General features: G+C 44.4%; 1 protein-coding gene across 1 annotated transcript in view; it reads left to right on the top strand.

The window, feature by feature from the left end:
- Positions 1-14,391, top strand: part of LOC116941718 (boophilin-G2-like) — a 40,864-nt gene extending 26,473 nt beyond the window's left edge. The window contains exons 4-6 of the mRNA XM_032953070.2: positions 2,370-2,429; positions 11,871-11,949; positions 13,194-14,391. Of these exons, the coding sequence (XP_032808961.1) occupies positions 2,370-2,429; positions 11,871-11,949; positions 13,194-13,248 (194 nt within the window). The 3' untranslated portion in view covers positions 13,249-14,391. The remainder of the gene's footprint in view (positions 1-2,369; positions 2,430-11,870; positions 11,950-13,193) is intronic.
- The last annotated feature ends 475 nt before the right edge of the window (positions 14,392-14,866 follow it).

Genomic DNA, 14,866 nt, shown 5'->3' with positions numbered 1-14,866 from the left:
CACCAGTGTGATGGTTCAGAGTGCCTTCCCTCTCAAACTGCAGTCTTTACAGACACAATAATTGTTGCTGGTTAGGCCTTCACCCTGGGGATGTGCTTCGCTTAAGAAGGTTTGACGCAATGCAAGACGAGGCTGCATCAAGGCAGGAAGTGAAAATGGACAGTGAGATTGGGTCTGAAGTAAAATGGGCACATCGAGCTGAGTGTCATCAGAATAACTACATGGTGGCCTTTGTTGAAGCTAGAGATGACGTTTCCCAGTGGGAAAGGTTCAGAATCAGAATATTTATTTATGCTGGAGGAATCCAATGAGCTATAACGCTCTTTTTTCACAGATTTCAAGTACTGTAGTTAGTTTTATGAGAGCAGCGGGTCTATAATGGAAGCTAGATTGTCGTCGTAATCATTATCATCAGCCATGATCTATCCACTGCTGAGTGAAGGCCTGCACAAACCGTCACCATCCTTCATCGTCTTGTGGTGCAACATCCACCTACCACCGAGCCAATTCCTATCGCACCTTTGTTTCTATGTAGTGCCTTTCGGTAAACGAGTGAAGGAAATACTTAAAACGTTCGTGACTGCAGGAATTAATATTCTTGGTTCTTTCGGTAAAGTCACGTAGATAGAAAACAAAAATCTAACTTAAAAGCAAAAAAAATCCACGACGTTTCGATCGCAACACGTGCGGTCTTCTTCAGGTGGAAAGACAAAAAAAGATCACAACACAAGCGGTCTTCTTCAGGTGGAAAAACAAAAAAAAAGATCGTAACACAAGCGGTCTTCTTCAGGTGGAAAGACAAAAAAAGAAGACCGCTTGTGTTGCGATCGAAACGTCGTGGGTTTTATGCTTTCGAATTAGATTTTTTGTTTTCTATCTACGTGACTTGACCGACAGACACTGCGAATTGTCCAGTGCTCCTCTTTGGCAGTGGCTCCTGATCCAGTCATGGAAATTCCCTATTCACATGACGAGCACAATGGGGTTGTCCACACGGTGACCATTGTTGATTCTCCACAAATTTGTGTTACATTTTTCATGTAGTTATAATTCCCCTTATTGTACTTTTGTATTTAATTACGCTTGCTTACCCAGCAAAGCCTCACCGAGTCTGACTCTTTTTTCAGGATTGTGCCAAAGTTTTACAGGAGGCGACAATGATTGCTACGTATAATCGCAATTGAGTGATTTGCGAGTAATTTTTATTTTTTTTTACAGAAATTCGGACCATGCCACCAGCATACACTAGTCTACTCTTGCGAATGATGTAAGGGGACCTTTAACGTGAACTGTGCAGCGGATGGCGCGAATTCGAATCGTGAAACCTCTGCAACAACTGCTAGGCCATGTCCTGAGCAGTTTACTGGCTGGGATTTGAACAGAACTTGATAGGGATTTTGACTGTCACCTTCCAAAACACTCCGCCACAGCACTCCCTGGCCAGAGTGAGGTGTCACGGTGGCCAGATGTTAACTGCCTTGCTTGGTATACAGGAGGTCGTGGGTTCGATCCCAACCCTGACACCTGTATAGTTCGAGTTTGCATGTTCTAACCGTGGTCGCGTGGATTTTTTTTTCCAGGACCCCCGGTTTTCTCCCTCCACATTTAGAATCAACATGCGTTCAGAGTATTTGGCTGCTATAAATGTCCACATGATAAGCCACTTCATTGGGCGATTATTTTTGTCCAGGCTGCTTCTGAAAAAGAGCTATATACAGTTGCTCAGTGGGCCTTAGCTGGTCAAATAAATAATGTTTAGTTTGTCATTTTCTTTATAGATTCAGATCAAGGTGGCAAATCTCCATTACTTTTAAAGTGGTATCCACAACAGAGCTCAGTGCTGATAAATACGTGACCGTGGAGGTGCTGACGCGCTAAATAAAAATTACCTTTGCCCTCTGAACCACCCACCTCACTTTATGTACTTATAGCCCCCGTTTTCATTATATCTCTGCACAACATAACGCCATAAAGCAATGCGTTTTCTATTAATAATCACCAAAGTCTGGATGAAGTTGTGGTTAGATTATTTGACTCATAATGTAGAGTTCAAATTCCATTCGCAAGTTGACTCAACCTATCATCTATGCAGGGATTGATATAATTATTACCGCTTTGTGGGAACGACTGACCACGGCATAGAAATGTGGAGTTTTGCTTGCAGGCTCCGTCCCAGCAGGGGAGATGAGTAGGGATACTTTTACCTGACTACTGCACATGAGTAAAAACACCTCTAGCAACTCGTTAACATTTCCACTGAGCGATGTGGGCCATTCTTAAACATTGTAGGCCCAAGTGTTGCAGCGTAGTGTGTCTGCTTTACGTGCGTTAATCGGAGTCCTGATTGTGACTGTGTGTGGGCGTTTCAGCGATGAGGACCATGGTGGAGAAGTCAGCTGCTTTGTCGGGCCCTTCTGGATTGGACACAGGTACTTGATGTTTTCATTTTTCTATTATAATTTCGCTATCAGCAACATCATATAATAAGGCATGCATGCCTTGGGAAAGTCTCACAGTGCTGTGTGTACCACGTGAGCCTAAGAATGGATTTCTCGGGGAGGAAAAAAACCCTTGGAACAGCTTGTTTTTCCTTTGTATGTATGTTGAACTTATTTCACACCGTATGCAGCCAACCGTAATAATCGTAGTGCGGGAGGAAAGACAACAAACTAAACAGCAGTGTTTCTCAGAGTGTGGTCTGCGAGGCTGTGATGCAAACGCAGGTTGAACTGGACAATAATGACAATGTTCATATATTTTGTTTCGGACATTAAACTATTTTTTATTCATAATAATTCATTTTAAAATGAAGTAGGGTAAACTACCCTAGTAAATCATATTCTTAGCTCTTTCGGTAAAGTCACGTTGAAGGGAAACAATAAGATAATAAAATATATATTATTGTTTCCCTTCAACGTGACTTTACCGAAAGAGCTAAGAATATGAATTACTGCAGTCACGAAAGCTTTAAATCAAAATTTACCCTAGTAAAACTAAACCGAACCGTAAAATCGAAATGCCCCCTCCCTCCCTAAAAAACTTATATCATAATTTTAAAAAATATTATGTTCATTTTGGTTATCGGTATTTAGAGAGAAGTGAATCCGTTTTGTCACCAGGAGTGGGGTGGGCTGGGTGGTATGGAAGAGGTCGTGGCTTCGATCCCGACCCTGGTGCCTGTATATTTGGAGTTTGCCGGGTCTCTCTCCACGTGGTGGTGTGGATTTCTCTTCAGGTCCTCCGGTTTTTCTCTCCACATTTAGAAACACGCGCCTAGAGCATTTGGCTGCTATACATTTCCACATGAGTAGCCACTTCGTTGAGCTATCATTTGTGACCAGGTCGCTTCTGGAATACAGCTCAGTGGGCCTTACCTGGTAAAATAGAAAATTTTCATCGGCTGAGTAGTCGTCTGGCAAAGAAAGTTTGAGAAACACTGTAATACACAGCAGGGGCTGCACTTTCCCACACATACTGCTGTCCGATTTGTGTTTGCTGCCTGACGATCAAAATCATGTTTTTCACTGTTCGAGCTTGATTGTAGCCAAAGTAATTGGAAGGTCAAATATGACGTGGCATCGATATCTTTGTTTCATTGTGTAGTCAACAGTGACCAGGCTGATACCATCTACTTGCTAAAAATTTAGAACATAGCTTTTTAAATAACGGATGGCTGAAACTCAAACACAGCTATAAGTGATGGCCACCCATTCAAGCGCTATCCAGGCTCAATTTTACTTTGCTTCCCAGATCTGATGAGATTGGTGGCGTTCTGGGTTATTTGGTCACAGGCACGTGATTGGACTTCATGGTATTTTCTTGATCATCAACAAAAGCATGGCTGACTGCTTTTTTTAAGAAACTGTTCCTCGCGTGGTTTTAATTGGACGTAAAATGCGCAGGATTTTTCTCAAAGCCAGATGTTAGGCAATGCTGCGTTATGCACGGGTGCTTGGTGAGCAGAGGCGTTGGCATTTCTGTTACGTTCGTGCGTGGCTGAACAGCAGTCAATTTGGCATAGAATGCATGGAAAATGCAAATGAGAGTATAAGTTACGGGTTATTACATTGCTTAATAGTATTCACGGCAACGTGACAAACGTCAAGCGCACCTTGTCTCAAGGCGAGTCTCCCCTCCGTCTGCAAAAAAAAAATTCACTTTCTTTCGCGAAGGTCAACAACGCGTTTCGAGCACACAATGGGAGTGCGCACAGGCCCTCACAAAGCGGGGGGGGGGGGGGGGGTTGCGTTGCGTCAACTTGTGCCGTCTGCTTCAACAAAGGAATTCAAAAGCATCGGCACCGTTCACGAGAGTTGCCACCGCCTCCCACCGCCTCCCACCGCCACCGCCCCCCCACCGCCCCCCACCGCCACCACCACCGCCCCCCACCGCCACCGCCACCGCGTGCCCAGCGTCGCAGCCAAATTTATGGCCCTAAATTTCCATGCAGCATTTAAATTCCTCACTCGAGGGGGATCCTTTCTTGGCAGCTGTGAACGCTCACTGTCACCTGCAGGAAGTGTACTCCCGTCGTATGGAGAGATGGGGGGGGGGGGGCACGAATAGCCGAGCATCTTTTTGTTTTCCTCTGATCGTAAAAAAAAAGAGTCAGAGGTCGCTGCCACGGTTGGTAAGTTGGTCAGCACAATGGACCTGCAATCCAGACGTCCCCCCGCTCGATCTGCCGGCGTGGCAGAGAGTTTATTAAAATGCTCACACCCCTCCAGGGTCACTTGGGCTCTATCGTATCCATGCCTCTAAATCTGATGAAAATAAGTGACGCTCCAATTCGTTAACGTCAACCCTGGCACGTCTTATATTCACACGTGTATGACCAGACTATGTGAGTGTGTTGACTTAAAACTTTCGTGACTGCAGGGAATTCATATTCTTGGGTTTTTCGGTGAAGACACGTAGATGGGTTAAAATAAAATAACAAAAATAACAAAAACAACCACAACGTTTCGATCGCAACACAAGCAATCGTCATCAGGAGAAAAAAGAGCGGGAAAGCTGCTGAGGGCAGGCTGTTTTAAAGGTTTGAATTTGGTGTAGACCAGGGGTCATAAGCGAAGTGGGCGAGGCTAGTGATGTTAAAGTGATAAATCTCCATATATATAAAAGGCAAAGTTGTGATTATGTGTGTCTGTTCAAAATGTTTCGTGTACTTCCCGACATGCAACAAACTTGAAATTTGCCATGTGGGTACTTTCCAGACTGTACACCATGCAAAAATTATTAAAATACACTTTTGTGGTTTAAAATGGGGGGGGGGGGGAGCTCAATAATGCATATATATTTTTTGCACGGCAAGTGAGCTGTGACGTCAAATCTGTCATGTGACCCACGCATGTGGAAGAGTAACGCATTGTAGTGTAGTGGTTAGCGCGCTGTGTATGTGTGTCTGTGTGTGTGTGTCTGTGTGTGTCTGTGTGTGTGTGTCTGTGTGTGTGTCTGTATGTGTCTGTGTGTGTCTGTGTGTGTGTCTGTGTGTGTGTGTGGAAGCGTAACGCATTGTAGTGTAGTGGTTAGTGTGCTGCGATATGAACCCGGCGATCCGAGATCGATTCCCGCTCATGGTCACCACCGGTGATGATTATTTTAACCGGTCCTGGGCCTCCCCTACGTCGACTCAGCCTCAAACGAGTAACTGGTCTGCTGTGTGAACATCGCCACTGGGGGGACAAAGGCGGCCGGGCGTGGTGAATCCAAGTCCCGGGCGAAGCCGGGTAGTCAAGCTAGTTTGTATATAAATGTAAGATCGGAGAGCTACCTCCACGCCGACGAAGGCACGGAGGTGGCCATTGTATTGTGAGAGATTAGCACGTAACTGTAGGATCGCAGAGCCACCGCCACATCGAGGACACAAGCGACGGTGGCTGTGTTAGTGTGAGACATTTAATCTGTTAATGAAAAACCAGAGAGTCGAAAATAACTATTAACATCGGAAGGTAGGATGGAAAAATCACAGCCAGTTATGATTTTAACCGGTTTAATAACGTCCTTCCAATGATTGCTCAGTTTGTACCCATCTTCTCGGTTGAAATTGTGTCTGTGTCTATATATATGGATGGCTTCACGAATGAATCTTTGTTGGTAGCCAGTTGGCTTGCAAAATACCTTTGTCTTAGAGAAATCAATTTCGTGTGAGCCCACCGCATTAAAACAATGATCAGCCACAGCCGAGGTATTGGTCCTACCGTGCTTCAGATCTGCCTTATGTTCACGAAAATGGTCTGAGACATGTCGCTTAGTTTCCCCAATGTAACTACTGCCGCAGACACAGCTTGGTTTGTAGACGCCAGGGTATTGCATGTCAGGGATCACATCCTTCACAGATGGGATCAGATCACAAATTTTATGTACTGTGTTAAATATAACCAGGATCTTGAGTTTGCTCATGATTTTGGAAATCTTTTTAGTGACCCCTGCTATGTATGGCAAGGTGATGGTTTTGATTGGGTCCTCAGATGGTTCTTTCCCAACGGTTGGGGTGATAACTTTACGGATTGTGTGGTCTGAATATCCATTACTCTTGAGAGCTTGGTGCACGTGTTCCAGTTCACTGGCTAGGTTATGACGGCCATAAATACGTCTAGCTCTATGGTGTAGAGTTTTGATGAGGGAATTCTTCTGGGCTGGATGGTGGTGGGAGTCATGTTTTAGGTCGGCATCCGTATGGGTGGCTTTCCTGTAGTCAGTGTCCCCTTGAGCCATCTGGTCTCTTTTCAATTAAAACATCCAGGAATGGTAACTTTCCATCCTTTTCCACCTCCATGGTGAATTTGATGGCTGGGTGTATGGAATTGATGTGGTTGAGGAATTGGTTCAGAGTTGGTCGGCCATGTGGCCAGATGACGAACGTGTCATCTACGTGTGTTAGTGTGACGTGTAGTCGCTGTGCCAGCTGTGCCAAGTTGGCACAGTAGGGGGGCACACGTGGTGCATCTGCCACTCGTCTCAACCAGTCAACCCATGGCACCTGGCTGTGTCCTGGGACCTCCTGCCAGCAAACCTATTGAAACATCACGTGGCCTCAAAGTGCACCTAGCCTGGCCCAAGCGCCATGGTGACGTCACAGCAGCTGAGCGGCGAATGGTGTCCGTTGTTGTTGTAGTTATTGTTAGGGAGTGGGGTGGTTTAGTGGTTAGAGCTCTGCTCTCTGAACCTGGCTACCTGAGTTCCATTCCTCCTCAAAGCCAACATCGGCGACAAATATCTGAACAGGTCCTCCACCGAGAGAGAGAGATACAGTACCTTTATTTTCAGCCTGATGAGAGCCCACTGAGACGACACATATCTTTTTTTGTGAGACCAGGGTTACAAAAGGCAAATTGCACAACAAGAGCATGAACTGGGAAATATCACGCGTGCGATTAAAGCAAAAAAAACCCGTGAACAAAATAACAACCACTGTTGACTTTCCACAAAGTAGTTCCAATTTTATTGACCTGGAAGGTGTAAAGGGTTGAGTTGACCCCCCCCCCCTCCAAACTCTGATTTTCAAGTAAAATAAATCACACAATCAATGGGCTTGTTGTGCCATGTTGCTGATGTGTGCGTGGAATTTATTGAAATTCATTTTCAGATGCAGCTACATGCAATCCTTACGAATTGTATTTTATAACGGTTTATTTTTTGTACTCTTACATTTTGTCAGAGTCATTCTAACTCTACGTATGAGTGAAAAGCAAATGCATAACGTTGACGGCCATGTCGTGAGCAGAACAAAATCCTCGTTAATTGTGTGCACGTTCGAAGCGAGAGGGGGGGTTGAAGAGACCCATGGTGAGTCATGTGCGGATAATGGTGCCACTGAGCTCTCACTGTCAAAGCGACGAGGGCCCAACCAACATACTCCCCCTCAAACCGCAAATATTGACACAAGCTAACAAAAACGGAACCCTTTTTGCCGGTATCAAAGTATGAAAGAACAAGAATAGTTTTTACCCTTTCTTGCAATACATTGACACAAGCCGGAAGGCTTCAGATTACCGCCCGCCCCTCATAGACGCCACCAGTGAGAGGGCCCACCCACGGCCAGCTCACAATGAGCAGGTGTCCCCGTGTTATGAAGAAGAAGAATAAAAAAAACTCTGTCCCATTTTCGTTGTTGTTTTGCTCCACGTGCGAAAAACCAGGGTGGGGCTTTTTTTTTACTTCGACCACTGCCATCTCACGGGATGAACTCAGTAATGGTTCTCAACTGTTTTGGTATTTGGTATGGCAGTCCCCCCCCCCCCACACCTCCCAAACAAGAACACTGTTCACAATGTTCTGAATCGCATCTTTAAATGCCAGGTGTTGGGCCTGCTTACATTGCATACACTGTACGTGCTGCTCTCCTCACAAATGAATTCAGCTCACAGTTTAAGTTGCATCTTAATGTTGTGATTTAAAATCAGAGAGGGGTGGGGGGTGTGGGCAATTGGACTTGAGTTTACCCCATGAAACGTAAGCTATTGTACAATTATGGGGCAGTGTTAATGAGGATGGTGGCCAGGTGTTTTTGCATCATGCACCTTTATTTCGTGGATCGCTTGCATCGCGTTTGTTTTAAATTAAAATTTGACCTTTTTAAAAAAAGAATATGTGGAAGCCCCACGCTGTGCTAGATTACATTAGTACACACTACTTGACTCTTTTTGAAAGGATACCTGCAGACTTGATTCGAAGCTTTCGTGACTGCAGGAATTACTCTTTGTTTTTTTCGGTAAAGTCACGTATAAATAAGGAATAATAAAATAATAGCATACGACGTTTCGGTTGCAACACAAGCAGCCATCATCAGGTACAGAAGAGCTAAATTTACGAGAGAGAGGAAACACATAACCCCAGATGTATATACTGACACCCAAGTAGGGGGTAACTAACACAGATACAACAGGGGACACAGAGAGAGAAGCATACCAAACAAACAGGGTTTAGCAAAATTTGCAAACCATATAAAGCAACACAGGCGGTCAGTCAAAACACAATTAACGCATAGTCTGGTTGATTACACTATTTCAAAGATTGCTAAATTGCAAGTTAAGTATGAAATTTAAAATACAGACCGCGCACACACACACATAGACATCCAAGTAGAGCGAACCAGCACAGACACGCACACAGTGAAGTCGCCTTAAACAGGCAGAGAAGGTAAGGCTGAAAGACAATGGGACAAATTAGCATGAGGCATGCATGGAGCAAAGGGGGCGCGGCAGCACACACTCGGAAACACCAAGGCCCACACACAGGCAGAGACAGCACAGAGACACAAATCCCAGCCAAGGCACAAATGCAGATACACAAGCAGAGACAACACAAAGACACAGACCTCATACCTCCCCGTAGAGGTGGTTCAGACTTGATTCGAAGCTTTCGTGACTGCAGGAATTACCTCATGCTAATTCTAATTTGTCCCATTGTCTCTCAGCCATACCTTCTCTGCCTATTTAAGGCGACTTCACTGTGTGCGTGTCTGTGCTGATTCGCTCTACTTGGATTTCTATGTGTGTGTGCGCGGTCTGTATTTTAAATTTCATACTTAACTTGCAATTTAGCAATCTTTGAAATAGCGTAATCAACCAGACTATGCGTTAATTGTGTTTTGACCGACCGTCTGTGTTGCTTTATATGGTTTCCAAATTTTGCTAAACCCTGTTTGTTTGGTATGCTTCTCTCTCTGTGTCCCTGTTGTATCTGTGTTAGTTACCCCCTACTTGGGTGTCTGTATATACATCTGGGGTTATGTGTTTCCTCTCTCTCGTAAATTTAGCTCTTCTGTACCTGATGATGGCTGCTTGTGTTGCAACCGAAACGTTGTACGCTATTATTTTATTATTTCTTATTTATACGTGACTTTACCAAAAAAAACAAAGAGGATACCTGCATTATACAATAAACTTGTGTTGCACATAGATCGGTCAATCAGTCTTTTTAGGGTAAGGCTCATCGAGCTAAGAAGCTCTTTTTAAAAAATGTACGGTAAGTTTTTTCATTTACGTGAGGGATACGTCCCTGGAACAAAGTAAATACAGTGAGGGAAAAAAGTATTTGATCCCCTGTTGATTTTGTACGTTTACCCACTGACAAAGAAATGATCAGTCTATAATTTTAATGGTAGGTTTATTTGAACAGTGACAGACAGAATAACAACAAAATCCAGAAAAACGCATGTCAAAAATGTTATAAATTGATTTGCATTTTAATGAGGGAAATAAGTATTTGACCCCTCTGCAAAACATGACTTAGTACTTGGTGGCAAAACCCTTGTTGGCAATCACAGAGGTCAGACGTTTCTTGTAGTTGGCACACATCTCAGGAGGGATTTTGTTCCACTGCTCTTTGCAGATCTTCTCCAAGTCATTAAGGTTTCGTGGCTGACGTTTGGCAACTCGAACCTTCAGCTCCCTCCACAGATTTTCTATGGGATTAAGGTCTGGAGACTGGCTAGGCCGTGTGTTTTGGGTCATTGTCATGCTGGAATACCCATCCACGACCCATTTTCAATGCCCTGGCTGAGGGAAGGAGGTTCTCACCCAAGATTTGACGGTACATGGCCCTGTCCATCGTCCCTTTGATGCGGTGAAGTTGGCCTGTCCCCTAAGCAGAAAAACACCCCCAAAGTATAATGTTTCCACCTCCATGTTTGACGGTGGGGATGGTGTTCTTGGGGTCATAGGCAGCATTCCTCCTCCTCTAAACACGGCGAGTTGAGTTGATGCCAAAGAGCTCCATTTTGGTCTCATATGACCACAACACTTTCACCCAGTTGTCCTCTGAATCATTCAGATGTGCATTGACAAACTTCAGACGGGCATGTATATGTGCTTTCTTGAGCAGGGGGACCTTGCGGGCGCTGCAGGATTTCAGTCCTTCATGGCATAGTGTGTTACCAATTGTTTTCTTGGTGACTATGGTCCCAGCTGCCTTGAGATCATTGACAAGATCCTCCCGTGTAGTTCTGGACTGATTCCTCACCGTTCTCATGATCATTGCAACTCCACGAGGTGAGATCTTGCATGGAGCCCCAGGCTGAGGGAGATTGACAGTTCTTTTGTGTTTTTTTCCATTTGCGAATAATCGCACCAACTGTTGTCACCTTCTCACCAAGCTGCTTGGCAATGGTCTTGTAGCCCATTCCAGCCTTGTGTAGGTCTACAATCTTGTCCCTGACATCCTTGGAGAGCTCTTTGGTCTTGGCCATGGTGGAGAGTTTGGAATCTGATTGATTTATTGCTACTGTGGACAGGTGTCTTTTATACAGGTAACAAGCTGAGATTAGGAGCACTCCCTTTAAGAGTGTGCTCCTAATCTCAGCTCGTTACCTGTATAAAAGACACCTGGGAGCCAGAAATCTTTCTGATTGAGAGGGGGTCAAATACTTATTTCCCTCATTAAAATGCAAATCAATTTATAACATTTTTGACATGCGTTTTTCTGGATTTTGTTGTTATTCTGTCTGTCACTGTTCAAATAAACCTACCATTAAAATTATAGACTGATCATTTCTTTGTCAGTGGGCAAACGTACAAAATCAGCAGGGGATCAAATACTTTTTTCCCTTACTGTATGCAGCTCTTTTTCAGAAGCGACCTGGCCACAAATGATCGCTCAACGAAGTGGCTTATCACGTGGGAATGTAGAAAAGCCCAAATCATCAAAACGCATGTTTCTAAATGTGGAGGGAAACCCTTGAGTGCCCTTAGAAAAAACCACGCCACCACGGAGAGAAAATGTAAACTCCAAATTTACAGCAGGCATCGGCGTCAGGATCGAACCCACGACCCTCCTGCATACTAGGCGAGACGGATAACATCATGTGCATTGGACCAAACTGACTCGCGAATTTCATTGCGTTCACGCTGGAATTGTGTTTGCATCAGGAGCTGTCACCGGGATTGTCCTGGGCTGTATGTTTGCAGCTACGGTGGCCGCCACCTTAACTGTATTCTTCTTGCGAAGGTAAGAACGTTCTCTCGTCCGGACCCATTCACCTCTATTCCAAAGTAGAAGTGAGCAGCGCTGTGTTTGTGCCGAGCCAGCCTGGCACGGCTTAGCAGGTGCCAGGTTGTTTTTTCACCGCAGAAGCTGAGCCGTGCCACCGAGTTGCATTGAACGAGTCAAGTCGCATCTAGATGCCACGTTGACACTGTATCATCGCAGTGTACTGACGGACATCACACACAATGAATACGTTATCCGTCCCACCTTGGCCTTGAGAAAGGTTTTTTCATGTTGATTTGAAGCTTTCGTGACTGCAGGAATCCATACGCTTTGATTCTTTCGGTAAAGTCACGTAGGCAGAAGATAAAATAAATCACGTTTCGGGCGCAACACAAGCGTCCGTCATCAGGTGCTTTCCCACCTGATGACGGACGCTTGTGTTACGCCCGTCATCAGGTGGGAAAGCACCTGATGACGGACGCTTGTGTTGCGCTCGAAACGTCGTGATTTATTTTATGTTATGCCTACGTGACTTTACCGAAAGAACCAAAGAGTAAAGGTTTTTTAAATGAATGAATGAATAAATAGAAAGCATTATAGGATATTTCTGAATGATAATCTCTAGTATGAGGATGACATTCGTTACGATGACATATATTATTGAATCTACTTTAAAGTTCAGACAGTCACATTCAAAACGAAGTGTTCCTGTTGTAAGTTTCTCCCAAAATCTGGCTTTTTCTTAATGACCACCCCTAAGGCAGGATCGGCTTAACTGCTGAGTACTAAGAACTGGCTGAATGAAATATAAGGATCAGAGTACAGTATATGGTCCAAATATGCTCCAAATGTTATACATTGGGAAGCCACGAAACATCAAAACATCAACCCACGCTAATGGCAGACTCATGCTCACTGGCTGGCAAGTGCTCTGTACACCGTGTGCCGCCACCCAGGGACAGCTGCCACTAGGGGTCCCCTGCTACATGGTGCCTGGAGGTGTAATGCATGGGAGGGACCGTATAAATATCAAGTGATGATGATCTGTAAAGTATACACCGTCTGTCATGTTAAACAGTTATTTGTGAAATTGTATTTAATGTTGGTCTTAACATCCTCATGAAATTAAATGTAAGCTTAATAATAACTTCAAATGCTTTCATTTCTTGGATTTAATAAACGAACTTGTTTTTACTGATGCGTAAAACTTAAGGAGCAAATTAATAACCGTGTATGTGACTTCCCCTTGTGTTATATTTCAGAAAAAAGCGTTCTGGCAAAAAGAAAGTGAATGGAGAGGCGGTTGAAATGAGTTAAACACAAGAAGCACAGGTTTACAGAATGCCGTATCGTGAGGCAAATAATTGTGATCGAATTACAAAGTAAAAACAAAACACGTTGACGTGGCTTTACAATGTCTACTACTATGCACCTACTCAAATAAGCACGTACTCTTTTTTGCAATGGTGCTTTAAAATTACTTTTTTTAAATAATCGTACATGATGTAACAGGAATCTTCATTTCAATTGGTCTCTTATGCAAGCGTAATATCTCTGTAGCACTGAAGCTTAATCTCTATGTAGTTTTGAGATCATTTGGTTCTTGTTTTCTACCAAATGCAAATTGTATTAAAACATTTTATTGTAATCGCACCTGGCGATTTAGCTTCGCGGCATGTAAGATTCAGCACCGATGGTAAATCCAGGTATAAATAAACAATGCAATAAAACCTAGCACAGTGAGGTGTGCAATGTTTAGTGAGTGCTAACGCCATTAGGCTCACTTTCACTTTGCTTCATCATGTTCCATTGCCTATTAAGTTGACATCTTCATTCGTAACACAATTCTAACGCTGTAAATTAAACACTGTAAAAAAATAACAACCAATAATTTACAGCCATTTGCCAATCCACTGCAGGAGGAATGCCCCCACCATGACGTGTTGTTCGTGGGGGTTGTTTGACCATACTTCACTACAATTGTCAGTACAGCCTGCCGTTGGTGGCGTTTGTATGTGTGGGGTACCGTACATGGCAAGTGGGTTATAATGGGGTGGGTGGAGATGGGTGTAAACAGGTGCAGGCTACTGCACGAGGGAAGGTTCTAGAAGGGAGGTAGGAGAAGGTGGAGTCTGCTGGAAGAATCTTCCGGGGGAAGTGCTGGAAGTTACCGGGACGTGCCCGAGAGGGTGTAGAAGGGGGGAGCTAGGCCCGGCGCTCGGGGACTGAAGGACAACTGCAGGTGGACGACATCGGGGCCGACTGTTGGAGATCGACATCGTGGAAATCATCGGGGCCGACTGTTCGAGATCTACATGGTGGAAACCATCAAGACGGACTGTTCGAGGTTAATCTCGTGGAAACCACCGGGGCTGCAGATAGCCTTGTGGAACGTGTTAGTCGTACTCTCGCCTTGTAAATACGCTAATGTCAAATAAATCGTCTAGAAAATGAAACCTGCGAAGGAGCTTCGTATGTTGAACTTCCTTCGCACCGTACGTAGCTAACCGTGCTGATCGAAGGCGCAGGGGAAGGACGGCAAACGCAACATAAAAATCAGTTCAAAATCTTAAGAAATTCGTTTTAAATCTAGAATGGTTTGGAGAGAGGTCAGGACTGGTTCAGATCCCACTCACAACTGACACTCGTTGAAAATAAAACTGCTCATGATTATTAATGAGGGGGGGTGTTCAATGAAGAGTGACGTCACTTGTGCATGATTATTAGTGAGGGCGGGGAGTATTCCATATTGAATGACGTCACCCACTCATGATTATTAATGAGAAGGGGTAGGGGGGGTGTCCATTTGGTGGACGTCACCTGCTCATGAATATTAATGAGGGTGGCTGGTCGACGTGGAGTGATGTCAGGAGCGTTAAGGACAGACATTCCTGGGTGATTATAGTCGGTATGTTGAGGTGTTTTTGTTGCCACT

This window comes from Petromyzon marinus, chromosome 1 (assembly GCF_048934315.1).
Source record: "Petromyzon marinus isolate PM22_M1 ecotype Great Lakes invasive population chromosome 1, UKy_Petmar_22M1.pri1.0, whole genome shotgun sequence".
NCBI classification, from domain to species: domain Eukaryota; kingdom Metazoa; phylum Chordata; class Hyperoartia; order Petromyzontiformes; family Petromyzontidae; genus Petromyzon; species Petromyzon marinus.
Note: the sequence above shows the minus strand (reverse complement) of the source record. Positions and strands in the feature narration are given on the sequence as shown.